General features: G+C 40.7%; 1 protein-coding gene across 1 annotated transcript in view; it reads left to right on the top strand.

Moving 5' to 3' along the window:
* Positions 1 to 25,816, top strand: part of RCOR1 (REST corepressor 1) — a 136,712-nt gene that overhangs the window by 92,655 nt on the left and 18,241 nt on the right. Inside the window, exons 4-7 of the mRNA XM_054449326.2 lie at positions 14,279 to 14,331; positions 20,342 to 20,503; positions 21,975 to 22,093; positions 24,447 to 24,525. Coding sequence (XP_054305301.1) covers positions 14,279 to 14,331; positions 20,342 to 20,503; positions 21,975 to 22,093; positions 24,447 to 24,525 — 413 coding nt within the window. The remainder of the gene's footprint in view (positions 1 to 14,278; positions 14,332 to 20,341; positions 20,504 to 21,974; positions 22,094 to 24,446; positions 24,526 to 25,816) is intronic.

Consider the following 25,816-nt stretch of genomic DNA (forward strand, 5'->3'; position numbering starts at 1 on the left):
CTCATACTCTAATGGAGAGACAGAAAAAATGAACATGTGAGCAAATAATTTATGTGTAGTTTTCCTAGGGCAACTCTTCCTTTTTAGAGGTAAAAACACTGGGGTCTACAGAAGTAAAGTCAAATGTTTAAGGTCCCATAGCCAGTTATTATAGTAGCCAAGTTTTAGCTAGATCTCTTGTCTCCAGGCTGTATTTACCACACCTGTCTGCCTTTGTAGGCTGCTTCATTTAATAAACTGTAATTCAATGCTTAAAACATTAATACTATACTAGTTTTTTTGGGCTGTGTCTAAGTAAAACCCATTTAATGAGAGATATAACTTATGGGATATGCCTAGAAAATGTGGCCTGTAGAGAGACATTTCATGTTGAGGAAGTGTAAATAATTCCCAATAACATAGATTAGAACAATGAGTTTAAATATTAAATGATCATGGAAAATTACTTGATGAAACCATGACTTGAGATTTCAGCAACAAAGGAGTGAATGAAGTACAATCTGCCATTATGTGTAATCTGGAGGGTGGCAGACTGAGAAACTGAAAAATGTTCACTTATTGGAGAAGAGTACAGTTGACTCACATGATTTTTACATCAAGCATCTCCCATGTACCACTGAGTCAGTATTCTGATGTTCCTGTTGGGACTCAGCAGAAGGTGCTAGCTTTCCTAGGTAGAAACAAAGAGTTGAAGATGGTTGACATTTGATTGAAATGTAGAAGAATGAGTAGGAGTTTGCTGGCTGGACCAGGGGCATAAATGCACACTAGATCAGAAGAAATGATAGCATTTCCCTTTTTTTTTTTTTTTTGAGATGGGGGTCTCGCTCTGTTGCCCATGCTGGAGTACAGTGGCATGATCTTGGCTCACTGCAACCTCTGCCTCCTGGGTTCAAGCAGTTCTCCTGCCTCAGCCCTGTGAGTAGCTGGGATTACATGCGCGTGCCACCACACCCGGCTAATTGTGTATTTTTAGTAGAGACAGGGTTTTACCATGTTGGCCAGGCTGGTCTTGAACTCCTGACCTCAGGTGATCCTCCCGCCTTGGCCTCCCAAAGTGTTGGAATTAGAGGCGTGAGCCACTGCGCCCGGCCAGCATTTTCATTTTTAAAGGTGTGAAGATGTGGAGAGGAAATCCAGCACTTAATTTTGGAGATTTGCCTGACTGTTTCAAGTGTTGTCCCTGGGGCAGAGAGAAATGAAACTGGAAAAGCAGGCCAGCTTCTTAAAGGTTTGGAGGATCCCTTGAAGGAGTTTTAGCTAGAACTGATACGATTTACACTGAAAAGCTCGTGACAGTCCTATGGTTTAGAGAAGAGTAGAGAAGAGGCTTATTGGTGGTAGTAAGGTGTTGATGCAATTCCAAGTCAGAGAAGTTGATTGCCTAACCGGGTCAGTGCTGTTAAAAGTCGGCATGATGGAAATTCAGGAAGTCAAGTCAGGAGTATCTCAACTTGCCCGAAAGAGATGGAGACCATAGGATTGTGGGCTTAGTGACTGGTTCAGGCAGCCTTTAACATGCATGTAAAGACTATTAAATGCCGTTAAGTATAGGTGCACTGTTCCGTCATTTACTTCTCACGTTTCTATTGAACCTCTATGAGGCACTCCGTTGCTGTGATACGATATCATCTCTCCTCAGTCCCCATTGTGATATTGTGCAGCCACCCTTTGCATGGATTCCACACCCTACCTCTGCACATCCTCTTTACACCATTCCAGGCTGCCCGCCTTTGGGGACTCCATCCTCATTCCAGTTGATCTGCACCCTAAATGCCCACCTTGCTCAGCCCTACCCACCAGCTTTAGGATACCACCTCTTGCCTTTATGCAGACACCACTGCACTGCGCAGTGTACTTTTGACAGTCCCCTCTTGTCGCTGTGCTTACGTGTAGACCTACCTCAAGTTTGGACTTCGTTTGTTTAGAGAAGCAGCTGAACGTTAACAAAGTGGGCATATTAGAGTTTAAAATATATGTAGAGTTTAGGCCAGATTGTAGGCCCAGTCTGGTTCCTTTTACTGACTTGTGAAAAACAAAGTTTACCCAGGCACGTGTAGTCAAATATAATGCAAAACTGTGGCCCAAGGGTCTTAATAAAAAGGATAGATTAATCTGAGGATTTTTTTGTTGTTGTTTTATTATTATTATTTTTTTAAGGTAGGGCTTGAAAAGAAGGGGAGTGGAACTAGAGGGGAAGCTCAGGTATAGCCTTGTCTGTTGTTTATAGTCTGCTTTTTAAAAATACATAATCAACTAAATTGCTCATGCTGAATGATGTTGATAGTTCCCAGAAGGAGCAAATTTCTCAGATGGGCTGCTGTTGCCTTGGGTGTAGAATTTAGCAAGGTGACTTTTGGCTATTGGATATCCATAGAAACAGATGGTCTTGCTCATTTATGCATTATGCATTTTATAAGTTATATATAGTAAGTGTGCAGTTATTTAAGTGTTTGCATTTTGGGTTTTTTATTTTATAAAAATGAGGAAAAACTGGTCCAGTGGTAAGAATCATGGATCTCTGTGTTAAAATAGACAAAAATGGAAATCGTTAGCTGTGCCAAAAACAAGCTGGCTGATTTTTTGAGACAGTCTCGCACTGATGCCTGGGCTAGAGTGCAGTGGCACAATCTCAGCTCACTGCAACCTCTGCCTCCCAGGTTCAAGCGATTCTCCTGCCTCAGCCTCCCTAGTAGCTGGGATTACAGGCACCCGCCACCATGCCCAGCTAATTTTTTGTATTTTTAGTAGACACGGGGTTTCACCATGTTGGCCAGGCTGGTCTCAAACTCCTGACCTTGTGATTCACCTGCCTCAGCCTCCCAAAGTGCTGGGATTACAGGCGTGAGCCGCCGTGCCCGGCCTGATTTTTTTTTTTTTTAAAGCTAGCTATTAACTACAAAGAAAAAATTGCATGTAACATGGTGGAGGTAGATAATTTAAAGTTGTGTCAAAAGACAAGTTTAAATTAGGGATTTAAAAATAAGTTTTAGCTTTCTTGGAATAAGAACCGTACCTATGACATACGCAAAATTCATTTCTACTTTAGGATGTTTGACTTACTATATTGTATATGAAAGTTTAGAGTAATATGAATAATGTGTAATATATCATATATAATTCTAAACTTTCATGTAGATACATAGTAAATGTCAGGTGTCTCTATTCAGAGCATCCCAATAGCTTTTCAATTCATTGTAAGTTAAAGTCAAAAGAACCTGACACAGCCTGGGCAGCATGGCAAAACTCCATCTCTACAAAAAAATTAACCAGGCATGATGGTGTACACCTGTAGTCCCAGACTCGTGGGAGGCTGAGATGGGAGGATCACTTGAGCCCAGGAGGTCCAGGCTGCAGTGAGCTGTGACTGCGCCACTGCACTCCAGCCTGGGCAACAGCAGGACCCTGTCTTAAAAAAAAGAAAAAAGAAAATAATAATAACACAAAAAAAGAACTTGAAAGTAACAAGGCCCTACGCAGTCTGACCCCACTTTTGCCCTCTTGAACTCACCCAGAATATCCTTCTTAGGGTCTTCTCTGTTCCCTTCTTCTAGAGTACTCTTCTCCTAGATGTCCACATGGCTCACCCCCCGAGTTCATTCTGGTTATTGCTTAAGTGTTACTGTATCAGAGAAGCCTTCTTTGACCACACAAACCACTCACTGTCTTAACTTGCTTTCTTTCATTCTACTTATCATCACCTGACATCGTATTATCTACTTTATGTCTCTCGTCTCTCTCCACTGTAGTGTAAAACTGAGTGGAAGAACTTGGTATGTGTGTTCAGTTCTCTGTCAGTCCCCTCTTGGCATGTGGTGGGTGTATAATAAATAAGTTGTTGAATGAATGAGAAGGTGGTGGGAGTGCAGGATTCCTCTGGATAGAGATTTGCAAATACAGGCTTTTCTGCCGTTTGCTCTGTAACTTGGGTTGTCTGGAATCTTCTAACATTTCCTTCTTTGTCCCTTACCTTGTGGCTATCATTTGTTTACTCAGTAACTTGCACAACTGCTTGTGTATCAAGCGCTGGCAGGCACTGGCGAAATACATGAACAGTCTGACAAGTCCCTGCCCAAGTGTAGCTTACAGTCTACGGGAAACTGCACTGGTAAATAAGTTCATTGAGCGCCGTGAAGGAGAAGTGTGCTTAAACAAACACCACATATTCTCACTTATAAGTGGGAGCTAAACATTGGGTGCACATGGCCATAAAGATGGGACCAATAAACAAGACACTAGGGACTACCTAGGTGGGGACAAGGGCTTAAAAAGAACCTGTGCTGAGTGAGTCATGGATTCGTTTGTACCCCAAACCTCAGCATCATGCAGTGTATCTTTGTAACAAACCTGCACACGTGCCCCGTGATTCTAAAATAAAAAGTTGAGGGAAAAAAATAAAACAACTTATTCTTTGACTTGGGTGTGAGCAGCAGTAGCGATAGGGTAAACCTATATTGGCCTGGTTTTCAGCTTTTTAAAAATATATGGCTAGAAGAGGTTGAAGCTTGTGATTAAAATGAGTCTTTTGAGTGTGTGAAAAGTATTTTCATCATTTTAATTTTTTTAAGTGCTCTAGAACTAGCTAAAATGGGCAAAACTTACTAGAATAAACATACCTGAATGAGTTGAATTTACAAACTAGTGGAAGCCTTCTATTAAACAGTAGTTTACCTTGTAATCATAGTAATGTCTAATCTGTATCTTGATACAGAAAAACATTTCATTTTGTTCAGTTTTAGTTTATCCTTTCTGTTGACAGTGGACATCCATTATCAGTTCTTGACTATTACAAATATTACTGCTGGAAGCATTCTTGGACCTATTTCCTGATGCCCATCTGGAATATATATGCTGAGTTCTGAGAGATCAGTGCCAAATTATTTTCAAAGTGGTCAAACTGGTTTACACTGCTACCAGCAAAATGCAGAATTTATTTGCTCCACATCCTCTCCAATAATTGCTGTTGTTGGACTTACACGTGTTAGACCAATCTAGTGTGAGTATAACGCTGTTTCATGTACCAAGGAATTTTGCTGTTTTAGTTAGGTCTGTTAATGGCATTGGTGCTACGAAACAAATATTCCCACATTTTAAAAAGAGGTGTATATTGATATATGTAGGGATGAAATGAAATAATTGGGATTTTCTTTAAAATTCTTCAGCGCATGTAAAGCACATTTTGGGATCAGTTCACCAAAGTGTTCTGTGGATGCAGATTAAAGTATTGTTTCCGTGTTTAATTTACCGTCCTGTGGTTATGTAGGACAGTATACCTACCCTTAGAAAACACTTGCTGAATGTTTAAGAGTACTGGGTCATAATATATGAAAGCTACTCTCAAGTAGTTCAGGAAAAAGTTAATCACACACACACACACACACACGCTTATTTTTATTATTAAAAATAGCCTCTAGCTTACCCCACCATGTGAACATAACCACTATTAAAGTTTGCTTCCGGATCTTTTCTGTATGCTTATATGCACTCTGATTTTAAGCACAAATGGCTACATCTTCTATGTAGTGGTTTTCAACTTTAATTTTCCTGCAATTAAAAATTAAACCGAGTTTTGATCCTGAATAATATCACGTCTTGTAGCATACTTTATTCAACCACATCTCTCCTTCCTTCCCTCCCTCCCTCCCTCCCTCCTTCCTTCCTCCCTCCCTCCCTCCCTCCCTCCCTCCCTCCCTCCCTCCCTCCCTCCCTCCTTCCTTCCTTCCTTCCTTCCTCCTTTTTCTTTTTTCTTTTTTCTTTTTTTTTTTGAGACAGTCTTGCTCTGTCGCACAGGCTGGAGTGCAGTGGCATGGTGTCAGCCCATTGCAACCTCCGCCTCCCAGGTTCAAGCAATTCTTGTGCCTCAGTCTCCCGAATAGCTGGAATTACAGGCATGTACCACCACACCTGGCTAATTTTCATACTTTTAGTAGAGTTGGGGTTTCACCATGTTGGCCAGGCTGGTCTTGAATTCCTGACCTCAAGTGACCAACCTGCCTCAGCCTCTCAAACTGTTGAGATTACAGGCATGAGCTTCTGCTCCCAGCCCACATACCATTCTTGAACATTTAGATTTTCTTCTTTTTTCCTCCTATAAATAACACAAGTACACAGGAATTTATAATGTCCTCTCCCCAGTTGAAAAGAAAGCCCTCCTTAATTCTTCAGATCAGGTTTCTCAATTATGTGCATTCATAATTCTTTTTCTCGGTCACTTATGACAATTGGAATTCATTATTTGTATGACTATTTCTCTCTCTCCAGTCAGACATGCGAGTTCCATAAAGGCAGAGATTGTCTATTTTAATCACAGCTATCAAAGCAGCACCAGGCACACAGTAGGCCTGAAAGATTTGTTAAATCAGTGGAGAATAATTTCAACATAAACAATATATTTTATAAAAGATCACTTTGTTGCAAGCTACTTTGAAAGCCCTTAAATAACTTGTTTATATAGCAGTGCTTATTGAAGGCTACTCTATTGGATGAAGAATAGAAAACCCTCCACACTGCAAACAGTGGGACTTAACAGTGGGAGAGCCTGCGCCTCCCAACTCCCTCTCACAGGCAGGAGAGCCCGTCCTCTCATACTCTGTCTCACAATGGGGTTTAGCTTCCTTTTCAGAGCTAAAGAACCCACCCAGCCTTCCTATAACACAGACTCTCTTTCATCTTTAATGGACAGAATCAAGAGTATTGCTGCCAGAGATAGAAAGTTGGGGAAAAGTCCTCGAGGGTCCCCTTCTTTGTTTGGAGCAATTTGATGCAGGTAGCTTGTATTTCTGTTTATCTGCTTCCTGTTTCGTCTTTTATCTTTTATCCATCACCTTAAGCATTTATGCTTTTTTTTTTTTTTTTGATCTTAAGAAATGGGGGCTCACTATGTTGCCCAAGCTGGTCTCAAACTCCTGGGCTCAAGTAGTCCTCCCGTCTTGGCTTATCAGAGTGCTGGGATTACAGGCTATAGGCGTGAGCCACTGCATCTGGCCAATCTTTTGTTTTTTTATAAGGGTAGCTGGAGCACATTTAATTTTCTAAGATTAAAAACTTACTTTTGCTTCACTTAAGGAAATCATGTGAGAGGTCTTGAAAAATGCACTTTTCATTTTCATCGCTGCCCTACCAGCAACTACTGGTGTACTCTGCCAAGACAAGCTTCAGACAAGTCACTTCTCTGGGGATTGGGGTTGGGGACTGACTTATTCTGTAAAGTGGGATTTTAACAAACTCCCACTAATAAATAGCTTTTTAAAATTTATTTATTTATTTATTTATTTTTAGACGGAGTCTCGCTCTGTTGCCCAGGCTGGAGTGCAGTGGCACAATCTCAGCTCACTGCAACCTCCGCCTCCTGGGTTCACGCCATTCTCCTGCCTCAGCCTCCCAAGTAGCTGGGACTATAGGCGCCCGCCACCACGCCCGGCTAATTTTTGTTTGTTTGTTTGTTTTTTGTATTTTTAGTAGAGATGGGGTTTCACCATGTTAGCCAGGATGGTCTCAATCTCCTGACCTGGTGATCTGCCCGCCTCGGCCTCCCAAAGTGCTAGGATTACAGGCGTGAGCCACCACGCCCAGCCAAGAAATAGCATTTTTATAAAGAAAGTACATTTTGTTACCTACTTGGAAGGACTGATTGATGAAATCCTCAGGCAGAGTCTCTGGCTTGGCTTCCTGTGCTGTTTTCCACCCCAGAGAGGGAGCATTCAGATGTTTACTGTGGTAATGTCTGTGCCCACCAGGTGGCACAATTGCTTTACTTAAATGATTTAAGCTCATTCTGATTCTCAGTGAGGTGTGATAACTCATTTCTTATTTTAATAATAAAAGATGCCACGATATTTGTTACTGTATTTTTAAAGAGAATTTTTGCATGTTCAGTTGAGTGATGAGAGAGAAATTGGTGTCATGTTTCCTCTGTGGTACCTAATCCTACAGCAAGAGTTTCAAAAATAATTTTTTTAAAAAGCTCTAAGAAGGCTATAAGCCTTGTCATCAGCCCACCGTATGGTGCCAGCCTATTGCTCTGCATAGACTATGCAAGATCACACGGTGTTCTGAATATCTGCAGTATCTAGGGGGAGGGAAGGGTGAGTTAAGGTTACTGTGGCAATTTTCATCTGCATTTCTCCCTTCTTTTGTACTTGAGACTTACTGAGGGTACTAGGGCATTTCGTTCATTGAATTAAAATGAATATAGAAACAAATGAAGTTTAGCGTCCATCTGTTTCTTACCCCTGCTTTCCGTCACTTCATCAACCACAGTTCTATTAACTGCATTCAAGCTAGATACACAGTATGTTGATTAGCCTTGGTTCCCTGTACCAAGGAGGCTGTTCTAATCTGAAGAGCCCTTCTGCCTCTGTCTTCCCTCCTTAAGAGATAGAACTGTGTTGGCTGGTCCGAAGGTAGTGAGTTATCTCAACTGATTGTTCACAATTGCAGATGGAACTCCTTGTTCTTTTCTCTTCCCACTTCTCACTACTGCACCCAGCTGGTCTTTTTTAAAAGAAGGAAGGGAGGGAAGGAGGAAGGAATTGTGCGTATGTGTAGAGATTGTTTGTTTTTGTTTGTTTTTTTAGATGGAGTCTTGCTCTGTTGCCCAGGCTAGAGTGCAGTGGTGCGATCTCGGCTCACTGCAACCTCTGCCCATTCAAGCAATTCTCCTGCCTCAGCCTCCCGATAGCTGAGATTACAGGCATGAGCCACCATGCTCGGCTAATTTTTTTTTTTTTTTTTTTAGTAGAGATGGGGTTTCACCATGTTGGCCAGGCTGGTCTGAAACTCCTGACCTTGTGATCCACCCACCTCAGCCTCCCAAAGTGCTGGGATTATAGGTGTGAGCCACTGCGCCCAGTGCATAGAGGTCTTAAACCTTATACCTTATGTGATATTTACCAGCTGTGTGACCCTAGCCAGATTACTTCTGTGAGCCTCAGTTGCTTTGTGAATGAGAGTGATAATGGAACTATCAGAGAAGATTAAAAAAAAAAAACATTGTAAAGAGCTTAAAACAATGGCTCATAAATAATAAATTCTCAAATGATAGCTGTTGTTTCTGCTTGTCAGTATAGATGCCGAACCTTTAGGAAGCATTCCTTCATTGATCATTGTTATCATCTGATGACTTGGCATTCCCGTACTGTCCTGCATCTGTGTTGCTATTTCGTGTGTTTGTTCTCTTCTGTTACCTGTGTGTTGTCTCAAGCTACTTTGGGAAATCGGTTCATTTTTGCTTTTTATTTTGGCTTGCAATTTAATACAGTGCTTTGTGCATAGTAAGCTTAATTCAGTAAATGCTTGATTAGGCTTTTGGAATTTTATAAATTTTCTTGAAGAATGAGGATTTCACATTCTGTCTTTAAGTGATATTATGAGGAAGCACATCACTTATTCACCTGTGCTCTCCATAATGGTAAACGCAGTGGATGGATTCTTCTGCTTCTGACCGACAGATTGGAATGTCAACCAGATTGCACAGGCAGGCCCGCTTTGCGCACCCTGTACATTGGGGAAGGGTGATGGGTACAGATGCCTGGGCCCATAGAAACATGCTGGCATTTTCTTGAGCAGCGTGGACTTTGCTCATTGTCCTGATCAGCGTTTACTTCATGAGTCCCTGCCCTCAGTGGCTCCTCACTTCCAGATTGGTGAATTTTTAATCGATAAGGGGCAGAATTAAGATTGTTGGAAAAGTCCCCACGGATCCCTGTTTTCTTTAAGAGCAGTTTTTTGTAGGTAGCTTGTATTTCTCCTGCTCCTCTTCCTTCCTGTTTCATCTTTTATCCACTGACTTTTAAGCGTCTGCTTATCTTATGTTTTTTTTTTTATAAGGGTAGCTGGGAACACATTTTATTTTCTTGGGGTGAAAGCTTTTTTTTGCTTCACTTAAGGAAACCACGTGGGAGGTTTTGAAAAGTGCACTTTTCATTTTCATTGCTGTCCTACCAGCAGCTACTGGTATAACTCTGTAAAGGAACAGGGTAGGTGGTGGGAAGGGAATAGCATCAGGGATTCTGAAAAGTATGGTAGATATCCATGTCCCTTGATTAAAGAAAACAAAAGCTGAGGATTATGTAGAGCAGGAATACAGTAAGAGACAAGGTCTGTCAACAGCATTGCTTGTGCAGATGGTTATATTCTGAGTAAACTCTAGTCCAGAACATTCTGTGAGGAGAGGAGGAGGAATACCTACTGTGGTGTTGTTTTCCCAGTTAGGTGATAACCTGGCTTTATTGGTGAGCCTAATTCTTGGGAAGGTCAGGGCATTGCTAAAGATAACATAGTCATACAGTGCTGACTGTGTACCATGCACTGCTAGACAAACTCATTTTATTTTGAGACAGAGCCAGGATTTGACCCGGGTCTTTCTTACCCTGTACATAACCTGTGCTGCCTTTTATCTTGCGGGACAGGAAACCTCAAATGTTGACATTGTACATAATACAGCACCCCAGGCATTCATTCAGCAAATGTCTGTCTGATTTTTGTTGGACATTGGGAACAATGAAAAGAATGAAAAAGTGTATATTTGCTGGTAGGTATTAGATGGTAATTCCTTTTGCAGGTTAGAGGGCTCCTGGTACATTAACTTACTTCATCACAACCTTCCGAGCCACCTAGTAAACACACCATGTGTCTTCATTTAAGTAGTTACTACAGTAGAGTGCTTTCTTCCTTTACATTTGAGTCATCAGGGTGATCTCCCAAGAAAATTTTTTTTTTTTTTGGACAGGGTCTCGCTCTGTTGCCCAGGCTGGAATGCAGTGGCATGATCTCGGCTCACTGCAACCTCTGCCTCCAGGATTCAAACGATTGTCCTGTCTCAGCCTTAAAAGTAGCTGGGATTACAGACACGCACCACCATGCCCAGCTGATTTTTGTATTTTTAGTAGAGATGGGGTTTCACCATGTTGGCCAGGCTGGTCTCGAACTCCTGACCTCAAGTGATCCTCTTGCCTCTGCCTCCCAAAGTGCTGGGATTACTGGCATGAGCCACCGCACCTGGCCATCCAAGAAAATCCAAAAGTTACATGACTTTAAAGGTCACCTTAGTAAGAATACCTTATTGTTTACAATATGGCAGATGTCCTATATAACCTCAGCTGCAGCATTCGGGATCTACTGTTACTGTCATATTGTTCCTATCACCAGCTGATTGTTAAGTTAAAAAGCAAAAGAGGAGATGAAAATGGAGTAGCATTCAACAAATGGTGTGTCTTAAAATTTGTAGCTAAATCTGGTTGCAGACAGTGGGCAGTGGGCACAGGCATTACAGGCCTCGTTACTGATGTAGCGGGAGGGACTCTGAGCAGATAACATCTGCCCAAGAACCACGGGCAGGACTAGCCCCTGTGCTGGGCCACTCCAGGGACTCCTGCATCACTTTTTCAGCCTGTGCATGTGTTTGCTCAAAGATCATGCTACTGGTGTTCATACATACATTCCTTACTCAGTTAAGGTAGATAATAGTGTGCTCTGAGACTTGAGATTTACAGCAGAAGCTTAAGGTTCATTTGTTGATCATTCACCAAGTATTTATTAAAGGAAGGAGCCCCTCAAGCCAGTTGTAAACAAGCAGACCTTCTCCAGAGTTGACCCTCAATTTACTGCAGATTGTTTTCGCCTTCTGTCCTTACATATTCCTGAGTGCATCTCATGACCTGGTTTTTAATCAGCTGGCCTGCCGTCTGTTTCTAGGTCTGGTATGCTGCCATTTGCATCTCATCTCCTCCAGTATGAACCCCCACATTACCTTTGTCTCTCTGCAGAGTTCTAGCCAGGTATACAGAACCACCTATTTGAGCAGCCTCATCTGACATTTTTTAGAATCTGAGAGCACTTTTATTTGGCATAATCTAATGTATTGTGAAGTAAAAAGCAAGGGACACACTTTGGAGTAATTCCCTGCCCTTCCCTTTTTTTTTTTTTTTTTTTTTGAGATGAAGTCTTGCTCTGTCACAAAGGCTGGAGTGCAGTGGCACAATCTTGGCTCACTGCAGCCTCAGCCTCCCAAGTAGCTAGAACCACAGGCATGCGCCACCATGCCCAGCTAATTTTTGTATTTTTAGTAGAGATGGGGTTTCACCATGTGGGCCAGGATGATCTTGATCTCTTGACTTCGTGATCCATCCGCTTTAGCCTCCCGAAATGCTGGGATTACAGGTGTGAGCCACCGCGCCTGGCCTCTGCCCTGCTTTTTAAAATCACCAGTTATACTTTTGTGAGGAGCTATGGTCATTTCATTTGTCATTTGCTGACTTTCAAGTAAATTGAAATGTTACTATAATCTGAGTGAAGTAACCAGTTTGTAACTATTTTAAATATTAAAACAAATCGAAAATTAGTGGCTTAGTATTAGAATTAATATTGAGTCACAGTATATAATTAGTTACTGTTTGAATTAGGTTGACTTTTTCTTTTGTCAATGGAATATTTTCCCCCAATTTTTAGAATACATGCTTCTATAAGACTTGGAATTCTTTTTCAAAATTGATTTCTATTTCCTAAATTGGTTGACAGTTCTCCCAGAGCTGGGAGCATGCTTTTGGTATAATCACACGGCAAATTAAGGTGTAGAAGCTCAGACTTTTATTAGGACTCCTCTGTTTACTCTTTGTGTCATAGTGGGAAAGTGGATCACTCTGAGCCTGTTTTCTCTAAGTTTGGCCATTGTACCTAGAGAGTAAGATTCAGGAGCCAAGAGGGAATAGGGGCTAGTCATGATTTTACTGCCTACTTCATACAGTTCTATGCTCCTTGATTTTTTTTCTTTAGCTTGCGTTGTTATTATTTTTTTAATTCATAAAGGAAAATCACGCATGAACATATGGCAGTGCTATTGACTAGTGCATTATTTTTTGTTGTACACTTGGGAAGAAAGACTAGAATATCCTCAGGGAGGAAACTGATTCATCTTTGGGGGTGGCAGCTTCTCCTAGAGGTTGAGTCAATTCGTTTTCCTTGGTATTTTCCATGGTTCTTGAAAGCTAGCCACCTTATATTGGAGTAGTACATATTTGAAAGCAAATACCAAGCACTGGGTCACGTAATCTATCTCTTAAGAATTTTTTAAAACATAAAGAATAGTTTGTTCATTATTCAACCTGAGCTAAAACTAAAAATGACCCCCAATTTCATATTTCTTTTTACCGCAAAGCATATTGTTTAAAGTAGTACTTGCTTGTTGTAGAAAGTTTTAAGTAGAACTAAAGATTTTGTCTTCCTTTTCCTTTTTTCTTTTTTTGAGACAGAGTCTTGCTCTGTCGCCAGGCTGGAGTGCAGTGGTGCAATCTTGGTTCACTGCAACCTCTGCCTCCTGGGTTCAAGCGATTCTCCTGCCTCAGCCTCCCGAGTAGCTGGGATTACAGGCATGTGCCACCACACCCAGCTAATTTTTGTATTTTTAGTAGAGATGGGGTTTCGCCACATGGGTCAGGTTGCTCTCGAACTCCTGACCTCAAAGTGATTCGCCTGCCCTAGCCTCCCAAAGTGCTGGGATTATAGGCATGAGCTGCAGCATCCAGCCCTGACTGATTATTTTAAAAAATTATTTGTAGAGATAGGATTTCACTGTGTTATCCAGGCTAATCTAGAACTCCTGGCCTCAAGGGATCCTCCTGCCTCAGCTTTCCGAAGTGTTAGGATTACAGGCATGAGCCTTTGTTTTTCGCTTTTAAAGAAGACTCATAATCTTGTCACCAGGCAATAACTGCTGTTAATATTTGAGAATATTCATTCAGACATTTCTCTGCAGGATCAATAACTATTATAATGGTTCTATTTTGTTACTGTATGTTCTTTATTTTTAGTCTTGTACATGACAAGTGTATTAGTCCGTTTTTATGCTGTTGGTAAAGACATACCCGAGACTGGGAAGAAAAAGAGTTTTAATGGACTTAGAGTTTCACATGTCTGGGAAGGCCTTACAATCATGGTGGAAGGCGAGGAGGAGCGAGGAGCAAGTCATATTTTACATGGATGGCGGCAGGCAAAGAGAGCTTGTGCAGGGAAACTCCCCTTTTTAAAACCATCAGATCTTGTGAGACTTACTATCAGGAGAATAGCACAGGAAAGACCATCCTCCATGATTCAATTACTTCCTATTGGGTCCCTCCCACAACACTTGGGAATTGTGGGAGATACAAATCAAAATGAGATTTGGGTGGGGACACAGCCAAACCATATCAGCAGGCCTGAAATATACTCGTATATCAATTCTAGCAGACCATAGGGTGTACTCTGTCCCTCAGTTTGTTTACTGGCATCTCCTCTTGTTTTTCAGTGGATGAATACATTGCCATTGCCAAAGAAAAGCATGGGTACAACATGGAACAGGTAATATCATGGTTTTCTTTCTTTTGCTGTTAAAAATGAGTATTTATAACTAAATAATTACATTTTTTTCTTCTCTGTGTTGAGTAGCAGTGTTTCTTTATTAGCAACTTTTTGATAATTACTAGTAGTGTTACACAAACTCTGGTCTTCTTTTTCTTGTTCAAGATGAATATTAGAGGACCCTTTGATTTGAAAGGCATATCTGTGCATCTGCACATCTACAGCCTTTAGGACACTGATTACTTAGTGATTACTAAGGAGCTGGATCCTTGAGCATAATGCTTTCTCATTTGATTATGTGATTTGATTGTCATTCTTCTGGTTGTATCATGATGTTTTTTGACTCATGTTTTCACATTCTTACCTAAAGTGTTTTAATAGTCACCATTTTGAATCATTTTCAGTTTGAGATGGAGTCTTGCTCTGGCGACCAGGCTGGAGTGCAGTGGCGCATCTCAGCTCATTGCAACCTCCGCCTCCGGGGTTCAAGTAATTCTCGCAATTCTTGTGCCTTGGCCTCTCAAGTAGCTGAGATTACAGGTGCACACCACCACGCCTGGCTAATTTTTGTATTTTTAGTAGAGAAGGGGCCTCCCAAAGTGTTGGGATTACAGGCGTGAGCCACTGCACCCAGCCAAGATTTTCTTTTAAATATTGTTTGGAATGTACTAATAAGAAATCCACAAGATTTATTTTTCTGCAAAAGTGTGATGATACCTTATTTCAGCTTTAATGATTTATTTTAAACACATCAAGTTGGATTAATGCTTTCCATGGCATTAATCTAGATCTTACTACCTGTAAGTTACTGACATTTCTTATTTTTCTGAATGATGGAAGTTACCAAGAGTTTAGATTATATGAAATTGGACCCTTTCTTTTGGACTTGGCCTTACATTTAATTACTCTATCCTGGTCATTGAAGCTACTTTTAATTATTAAATGATTGCAAAATATACCTGTATGAATTCTTAAGGATGGTAGTCTTGATCATTTCTCCTTTAAAAATGATCATTAGCATGAAAATTTCCTATATTATAATTCCAGTGTAAAAATTACCATTAGCAAAGTATTGCTGGATATCTCATCTTACCTCTTTTGTTGCTTATTCTATTTCTACGTTTTTTCTTTCTAAGCTGAGAAGACCTTTATATATCATATATATAACATATATAAATATATGTAATTTTTAAAATAAAGAAATAACAATTGTTCTTTCATAAATTACTTTTTTCATTTATATATTGAGGCAGTAAAGTGTGATACTTGAAGAGCACAGATCCTAGAACCATGCTGGTTCTGTGACCAGAGGCAGGGAAAGGCAGTGCCTCAGAGAAGACCTTCAGTTTATGCTCAGGCTGATCCTCAGCATGGAAGCAAGCCTACAACCAAAAGAAAGCAAAACTGTAGTAAAAACATAGCAAACCCTGAGGGAGAGTGTGATTATGAGTTTACTACATTATTAGAATCAGATGTCTAGGTTTTAACAGAAAAATCACAGAGCATACAAAGAAATGGTAAAGTATGCCCATTCAGTAGAAAAAAATTAATCAACAGAAACTGTCCCTGGGAAAAGACCTTAGTGGCAGATCTACTAGGCAAAGATTTTAAAACAACTATCTTAAGGATGTTTTTAAAGAACTAATGGAAGATACAGAAAAAGTCAAGAAAAATGATATATGAACAAATGGAAATAACTAAGGAAATGGAAAACCTAAAAGGAAACCAAAATGGAATTCTAGAGCCTAAACACTTGAAATGAAAAATTCACTAGATGTGCTCAAAGGCAGATTTGAAGAGTCTCAACAAAGAACATGAAGAAGGGACAGTGGAAATGATTCGAGTCTGAGCAGCAGGATGAGAAAAGATTGAAGAGTGAACAGAGCCTAAGATACCCTAGGGACACAATCGGGTGGACTAACATATGCATGTGGAAGTTGCATAAGGAGGAAGAGAAAGAGATAGGGACAGAGAGATTATTTGAAGAAATAATGGCCAACAATTTCACAAATTTGATGAAAGATGTGAATATAAACATCCAAGAAACTCAGTGAACTCCAAGTAGAATAAACTCAAAGAGACTCACCAGAGCACATAATGGAACTTTGAAAAGACAGGGAATCTTGATAGCAGCAAGAGAGAACTAACCTATTACATATAAGGGATCCTGAATAAGCTTATTAGGGTATTTCTTGTCAAAACCTTTGGAAGCCAGAGGCAATGGGCTGATATATTCAAAGCAGCAAGAGAAGAAAACTGTCAACTAAGAATTCTATATCTGAGAAAATTCTTTCAAAAGTAAAGGGGAGAAATGAAGATATTGTCAGTTAAAAGCTGCAGGAGAGTCTCTCTGAAGAGACCACAGTGGAGCTGAACTTGCCAACTGGTAATCCCATTGTCTATAAATTGGACAAGAACTTGAAGCCCATCAAGCCCATGAATAAAAAAAGTTCCTGGGGATGAAGAGACCGTACATAAAGCCATGGAAGCTGTGGCTGCCCAGGGCAAGGCCAAGAAGTGAAGGCCAGCAGGCTGACTGCTCTCTCAAGGAGGCACTCTCCCTGCCCAACCCATTCCTCTTCACCTCCCTGCTGCACATGCCACACTGACCACATCTGCAGGCATCTTACGTTGGAGGTGCAGATGGGAACTCATGGCTCCCATTTTCATTGTAATCATTTTTGTCTCCTGCACCCACTCCCTTCATATAATCTAGTCAGATAGTACCTCTGGTGCAGGGAGAAAGCTCCTCTTATCCAAGAGAGTTGAGAGGTAGTGACTTGGGCTTTTGCCAGGGCTTGTTTACTAAGGACCTTTGTGGGTGGAACCATGCTGTCATGACCAAAGAGGAGAAGCAAAGAGAGGCTGCTTGAACCCAGGAGCCAATCCTGTACTCTTCTCTAGTCAGGCCACTGTCAGGAGAGCTCTGCTCTTTCCAGTGGAAGATGACTGTAACCTGCCCGGTGATGTGAAAAAACAACTATTTCCTCCCTGACCCCAGGGGAGGTGGCTCTAGAGGGTTGAGAGCAATCCTATATTAAGTTCATGTGTTGGATTTACTTTTACAAAAAATTGTATGTATAAATAATACGAAACAAAAACCCTTCTGGGATTTTTTATTTTTTATTTTTTATTTTGAGACGGAGTCTCACTCTGTCACCCAGGCTGGAGAGCAATGGTGCGATCTCAGCTCACTGCAACCTCTGCCTCTCGGGTTCAAACGATTCTCCTGCCTCAGCCTCCTGAGTAGCTGGGATTACAGGTGCCCGCCACCACGCCCGGCTAATTTTTGTATATTTAGTAGAGACTGGGTTTCGCCATGTTGGTCAGGCTGGTCTCGAACTCCTGACCTCATGATCCACTCGCGTCGGCCTCCCAAAGTGCTGGGATTACAGGCGTGAGCCACCACGCCCAGCCCCCTTCTAGGATTTTTAGTGGCAGTTCAAATAGTCCCACATGTGGTCATCAGAAAATAAGCCATTCCATCCTGGACAACATGGCAAAATCCTGTCTCTATAAAAAATTAAAATCAGTCAGGCATGGTGGTGTGTGCCTGTGGTCCCAGCTACTTGGGAGGATGAGATGGGAAGATTTGTTGAGCCCAGGAGGTTGAAACCAGCCTGGGCAATATAGTGACACCTCATCTCTCCAAAAAAAGTTAATTAGCCAAACATGGTAGTGTGTTCCTGTAGTCTCAGCTACTCTGGAGGCTGAGGTGGGAGGGTCGCTTGAGCCTAGAAGGCAGAGGTTGCAGTGAGCCAAGATCACGTCATTGCACTCTAGATCACAACTCTGTATCAACAACAACAACAACAACAAAAAAAAAAAAAGGGAAAAGAAGCCATTCCTCACACCAATATGGGATAAGCTCCTTGACCTCTAAGGGGTAGGATTGCATCCTGCTATGGGTTTTCAAATCCCTCCCCTACCTTGTTTTGTGGCAGTGAAATGCCTCTTGATCATGTCCAAGTATGTCTTTCACTGACTGATTTCCGAATCATGTTCTAATTGCTTGGCCCTGCCATGTGGACCCAGTATTCATTTTGAGCATAACTATACCAAATCTTTCTTTCTAGATCAGTATAATAAAGGTGTAATGTACAACTTAAAATAAATAAAAGCTTGTGTCTTTTTGTTTTGTTTTGAGACAAGGTCTTGCTCTGTCACCCATGCTGTAGTACAGTGGTGTGATCATAGCTCACTGCAGCCTCAAACCCCTGGGCTTAGTCAAGCAGTCCTCCTGCCTCAGCCCCCCAGGTAGCTGCAATTACAGGCGTGCACCACCATGCCTGGCTAACTTGTTGTTGTTTGTTTGTTTTTCGTAGATTCATGGTTTTGCTAAGTTCCCCAAGCTGGTCTCCAAGTTCTGAGCTCAAGTGATCCTCTCACCTCGGCCTCCCGGAGTGCTGGGGTTACACGTGTGAGCCACAACGCCCAGCCTCAGAAAATAGCTATAGAATATATACACAAGGAAATAGAAAGGAATTTAAATCTTTCACTATAAATAATCAACAAAACATAAAATGGAGGCTGGACGTGGTGGCTCACACCTATAATCCCAGCACTTCGGGCAGATCACTTGAGCTCAGGAGTTGGAGACCAACCTGGGCAACATGGCGAAACCCTGTCTCTACAAAAAAAAAATTAGCTGCGCATGGTGGCACGCACCTGTAGTCCCAACTGCTCAGGAGGCTGAAGCAGGAGAATTGATTGAGCCTGGAAGGGAGAAGGTTGCAGTGAGCCAAGATCATGACATTGCTCCTCCAGCCTGGGCAAGGAGAGTGAAACCCTGTCTCAAAAAAAAAAAAACAACCTAAAAAGACAGTAATTCAGGAAATGAAGGACGTAAAAGCTTTAAAGAATATACAAAACAAATAGCCGAATGACAGAAGTCCCTCCTTATCAGTGATTACTTTAAATATAAATGGGTTAAACTTTCCAAAGGACAGAGGTTGGCAGAATGGGTAAAAAATACAGGATCCCACTATATACAAGAGATTTACATTAGTTCCAAAAACACAGTTTTAAAGTGAAAGGGTGGAAAATGTTATCCCATGCAAGTAGTAACCAAAAGAAAGCAGGAGTGATTATAATAATATCAGTCAAAATAGACTTCAAATTTAAACAGGTTATAAGAGACAAGGTCATTCACTGTTGGTGGGAATGTAAAATGGTACACCTGGTGGGGAAAACAGGATGGCAGCTCCTTAAAAAATTAAAAATAGAATTACTGTATTATCCACTAATTCTACTTCTGGTCAAAGTGGGTAGATCACTTGAGCCCAGGAGTTTAAGACCAGCCTGGGCAACATGGCAAAACCCTGTCTCTACAGAAAGTACAAGAAATTAGCCGGGTGTGGTGGCATGTGCCTGTATCCCAGCTACTTGGGAGGCTGAGGTGATCAAGGAGGATTGCTTGAGCCTGGGAGGTGGAGGTTGCAGTGAGTGCCACTGCACTCCAGCCTGGGTGACAGATCCAGACCCTGTCTCAAATAATAATAATAATAAATTTTTTAAAATTTATTTTAGAATAATTATTTATAGTTTCTCTGTGACCACTTCCCTAATGATACCTATGTTGCCATACTTAACAAATACCACCTTCCCTTGTTGCTGTACCTAACAAGTTATCACCATCCTGAATTGTATACTTACCATTTCCAAGAAAAATATTTTTATCATATGTGTAATTTCCAATTAAAACATATTGCATATTGTTTGAAAATTAAATAATTTATTTAAATTGCTTCACTCTTTCTTGATACTTATACCTATATTAAAAGACATTATACCTATAATAAAAATTACATCACCTGAAAAAAAAGTATGTGTATATTACCACAGTTATAAAGAATAGAAAAAGGGGCCTCTGACAGTGTCTGCCACTTAGCACTGTAGATGAGTTAGTTTGTCTAAATATGAAATAGTTTTTACTCTTCTTTTGCTGGTCTCATTTCCATTTTCATTGTTTTTTGTTTGATCTAAAATTTTACTGATACCATTTTTGTAGGCTCTTGGGATGCTCTTCTGGCATAAACATAATATCGAAAAGTCGTTGGCTGATTTGCCCAACTTTACCCCTTTCCCAGATGAGTGGACTGTGGAAGATAAAGTCTTATTTGAGCAAGCCTTTAGTTTTCATGGGAAAACTTTTCATAGAATCCAGCAAATGGTAAGTAGATGAGACCACTGAGTTCTAACTATTTTTTTTCTCCTATGTAACTCTCTTCTGCAGCATACTTGAGATAGGGATATCATACTCAAACATAAATATTCCCATTTTTTATAAAGTTCCCCTTTAGATTCAGCTTAGTACATGCTGCTCTGTGGATGGGAGTTTTCTAGTTACAGGAGTAAAGCACTTCTAGCACTTCCCGTCCTGTCATCTGTGACTGGACTCTCCCCACCCACCCCAGTCCCTCTTGTTGGAACTCCCAAAAGATTAGACCCATACAAAGGACTTTTTTTTTTTAAACGGAGTCTCGCTCTGTTACCAGGCTGGAGTGCAGTGGCGCGATCTTGGCTCACTGTAAGCTCCGCCTCCCGGGTTCACTCCATTCTCCTGCCTCAGCCTCCCGGGTAGCTGGGACTGTAGGCGCCCGCTGCCACGCCCAGCTAGTTTTTTGTATTTTTAGTAGAGACAGGGTTTCACCATGTTGGCCAGGATGGTCTCGATCTCTTGACCTCGTGATCCACCCGCCTCGGCCTCCCAAAATGCTGGGATTACAGGCGAGAGCCACCGCACCCGGCCTAATTTTTTGTATCTTTAGTAGAGACAGGGTTTCACCATATTAGCCAGGATGGTCTCCATCTCCTGACCTCGTGATCCGCCCGCCTTAGCCGCCCAAAGTGCTGGGATTACAGGCGTGAGCCACCACGCCCGGCACGAAGGATCTTTGATGTTTGTCTCAGGTGGTACATCAAGGGGCTCTGTCTGCCTGGGGACAGCTGGCTTATCATTTAGATTCTGGAAAGCTCTTTGGTAGACCCCTACTTAAAAGCTTACTGAGATTTCCATTAAGTGTTAAAATGAATTTTAAAAAAATAAACTAAGTTTTATTTAAGAACATTGGATGTGTGAAAACTCTTGATTCATCTAGAACTGATTTTACCATCTTTTATTGACTAAGTTTCACTTACAAACTTCAGTAATTTAAAATATCTATTGATCAGAATTCATTTATCAATTTTTTATCAGAAAAAAGGGCTATGGCTTCAGACATAGAAGAGTGATCCTTATTAAAGGTATCTAAACATTTGATTTTTTAAATTTTTTTATTTTTTTAATATATTTTTTGAGACGGAGTCTCACTCTGTCGCCCAGGCTGGAGTGCAGTGGCGCGATCTTGGCTCACTGCAAGCTCTGCCTCCCGGGTTCACGCCATTCTCCTGCCTCAGTCTCCCTAGTAGCTGGGACTACAGGCGCCTGCCAACACGCCCGGCTAATGTTTTGTATTTTTAGTAGAGACGGGGTTTCACGGTGTTAGCCAGGATGGTCTCGATCTCCTGACCTCGTGATCCGCCTGTCTCGGCCTCCCAAAGTGCTGGGATTACAGGCGTGAGCCGCTGCCCCCAGCCTTAAACATTTGATTTTTAAAGATTACTTTTATATTTAAATAAACCAACTCATTTTTTATATTTAGCTTCCTGATAAATCTATAGCAAGTCTGGTGAAATTTTACTATTCTTGGAAGAAGACGAGGACTAAAACTAGTGTGATGGATCGCCATGCCCGGAAACAAAAACGGGAGCGGGAGGAGAGGTGAGCACATGGCTGGGGTGTTGTCTAACCACTTAGGGGACTATCTAAGAGCCCCAGATACACAAAGGCAAGGCAGAATGACTGGTTTTCCCTCCACACCTTCCTGGTGGCACCACATGTTCATGAGATGTATTAGAGCGTGTCACATTATTCAGGTATTTTTTCTCACCACTCTTTCCCTGCAGTCAGTGAACTTCCATTTTGAGTCAGTTAACTTTGACCCATTTTTATTCCTTCCCCTTTAGAAGGGGTGGCTCCTTTTAATAAAAAATAATCTTTTATTTTGTAGTTTGAGGTTTAATATGGTATATTTTTACAAGATTCATTTGGTGTGTTTTTATGTTTGCCATGTGGAAACAAAAATACAATACAATTTAGAGTTGCTGCTTTTTTTGACCATCTGTTTTTTGTGTGTGAATGAGAAAGAGAAACATTTTATAATCTCTTAGTAAGGATGTTAGTTTTAAGGATAGCTTAGTATGGAGAATACTTCTTAACCATCACTTCCTCAGTCTTGTATGTAGCAGAGAAGTGGAAATGGCCAGGTACTCACACTCAGAAATGGGCTCTAGTCTCAGCTCTGAAGATTCCACTTACATGCCACAGGCTACACTGGGATGTTTCAGGTCTTTAATTTATTTTTCAAAATGTGTAAAATTGTACATACTCAACAGGCAGGTGACTTCAACATGTGTCTTCCCCAAGCTTCTGTTTTCCTTAACTCTAAAATGAAGATGTTTGAAGTCCAGAAGGCAGCATGCAGACCTAATGGTTTCCTTGTTAGGGTGGTGAGATATATAGGTGGGTTTTAAAAAATCCTATTTTCCACATTTCCTGTAATATTTTTATCAGTTAATAATAAAAAAATAAAATGAAGGAGGATGAAATATATGGTCCCCAGTGTCCCATCTCAGGATGGAATTTTATCATTTCAAATGAAAGAGTAACATGTGAGAACACATTGAAAGTTGAGTATCACTTTTGGAGAATTCAAACCTCTTGGCCCAAGTATAAATTGAGAGTGATGTTAAGAACATCTCCAAAGCTCTTTTCAATTGTAAGAGCCTATAAAATTATTGACCATGATACATCTGCATATTTTTGCCTCTGACTTATATACTAGTAGGTTTATTTATGGATGAGTACTCTTATTAACTTTTAATGAAGCTTTTTCATTTCCCTAGTTTACCGTCTATATAGTAAGTCTGTTACTATAAGCAGGTGCAGTTTACTAAGCAGCAATCAAAATTAAATAATACAGAGTGGGATTGGATATCCTTGAGTATGAAATAAGAATACCTGCCAACACTTCCATTCTTACTCCCTAGAGGCTTTTTTTTTTGCATTAGTCCCGATGGGGTCAGGAAGTGCTTTGCCTCCACCTCCCATGTGCACCTTAACCACTTTTGGGATGCGGGGATGGAGATGCTGCAGCAGCACCTGATGAATTGTTGGCTTTCTAACAGGACTTGCCTGTGAAAGTCATGGCAGGGACTGGGACAAAATTCCCTTAGCCGAAGGCTCTTGTTGTGGACACTCTTTCCTCAGCTAGAGCTTCCTGCTACCTTGGTGGAGGATGGGGAGGAGGTGGCGCATAGTGGGCATGGTCCCCTGGGATGGATTCCAGAGGCAGTGCGAGGTGGGCAAACTGGGGCAGGCTGCTTGACTTCTGTAGACTTAGTTTTCTCATTTTTTACGGTTGCATTCCTACCTACACCAGGGCTTTTCTTGTTTGTTTGTTTTAAATTATGAAATACTACATTCAGGATATTACAAAAAGCATTTAAAGTGCTTTACCAATGTAAGTTTTCTTTTTAAAATTAAACATAATTTTAAAACATCAGTTGTCCAGGACACCAGAAAAGCCTCAGACTTTGTGTGGCCTTGGGCAGAAAGATGGTACTTGGAAAAGGATTTTTTTACTGTTGGCAGGTTTATTCCCAGTGCAGTGGAAATTTATTCTCCCATAATTTCTCAGTTTTGTTTAGTAATCATGTCCTAGTCCTCAATAGATAATTATGGGAAAATAACATGTAAATAATGCATTTTCATTTTGATATTTTCAGTTTACAAATATAGAGCAATAGTGTTTTAGATCTGGATTGGGAAGTTAGGAATCTATTTTAGTAGTTTTTCATCACTTAGACTGAAAGAACTATGGAGTTGGTATTCTGTTTGAATTACAAAGATGTTTTTATCTCAGCAGCCTGAAAACATACTAATTTTATATTAAATCAATTTATTATTTATATTTGGTAAAATTAGTACAAAATTTTCAGTTAAATCAATTTATTGTTTTTATTTGGAAAATTAGTACAAAATAATCATTCAATAACTTGTTCTTGTCTTCCAGTGAGGATGAAGTGGAAGAGACAAATGGAAACAATCCCATTGACATTGAGGTTGATCAAAACAAGGAAAGCAAAAAGGAGGTATTTTTTCCCCCCTAGTATTGTTTAGGCGAATAAATTTTATTACTAGTTTCATAAATAAAACATTCATCTTGCTTGTTCTACTTAATATATTAAGTGCTATGTGGAAAGCAGCATGATATGACTTTTTTTTCAACAATACTGTATTTGCTTTATAGATTGTATAATTTTGTTTGCCAATAGATATGTATAAAGGAAGCCTTAAAGGATAGAAAATAGCACTAATGAGTAATGATGTTCCCTAGAACAGCAGTCCTCACTGACTGTCTTCGTAAGCCATTAGCTCAGTAGGTTAGCAAGTGGTCTAGTGAATTCCAGGCAGCCTTAGTGTCTCCATTCATGCTGTAGCTGCCCAGCGTCTTCCCATCCTAGGCACCCATGCCACGCGTGGGGTGACTGCAGGGAGCTGGCAGGGACTCAGCACAGCCTTCCTGTTACTCAGAAGCAGCAATTTGGTCACACCAGGGGGAGCCAGGACCATCCTCTCTCACATGGTGACTTTCATCTCATCATTTTAAAATCATTATACAAGAGATTGTAGTTTCTGGATTCAGGGGGCTCGTGAACCTCTACAATTGCATGTATCTTTTACATAGGTTCATAGAGGTATTTTTCCAAAGACACAGTCTATAGTTTCAAAAAAATTTCTCAGAGAGTTCTCTTGCTCTGCTCCAAATTATAAGGACAGTTATTATTTTAAGCCCATAAAAACAGAAGGGTCTAAATTTATCTAAACTTTAAAATGACATCAGTAATATATGTTTCTTATAGACAAGGTAGGAAATACAGCTAACTGAAAGAAGAAAATTAAAGTGATTTATAATATTATCCATAATCACTGTCAACCTTTTGGTGACTTTTTCCTGAGAACTCTCTCAGTAAAATGTATATGCCTGTATATTCATAATTCTGAATCTAGTCACTTTTTAAAAATAATATAATGGGAGCTTTGTAATTTTTAGAACCTTTTAAATTTACTCTACCTTGATTTTTTTTTTTCTCTTTTTCTTTTTTGAGACAGGGTCTCCTGTGTCACCCAGGTTGGAATGCAGTGGCACCATGACTCACTGCAGCCGCCAACTCCTGGGCTCAAGCAGTCATTCCACTGTGGCCTCGCAAAGTGCTGGGGTAACAGGCATGAGCCACCTCCAGCCCTGATTTTTTTTTTTTTTCTTTTTTTGAGACAGAGTCTCACTCTGTTGCCCAGGCTGGAGTGCAGTAGTATGATCTTGGCTCACTACAACCTCCGCCTCCCGGATTCAAGTGATTCTCCTGCCTCAGCCTACCGAGT

Source organism: Pongo pygmaeus, chromosome 15 (assembly GCF_028885625.2).
Source record: "Pongo pygmaeus isolate AG05252 chromosome 15, NHGRI_mPonPyg2-v2.0_pri, whole genome shotgun sequence".
NCBI classification, from domain to species: domain Eukaryota; kingdom Metazoa; phylum Chordata; class Mammalia; order Primates; family Hominidae; genus Pongo; species Pongo pygmaeus.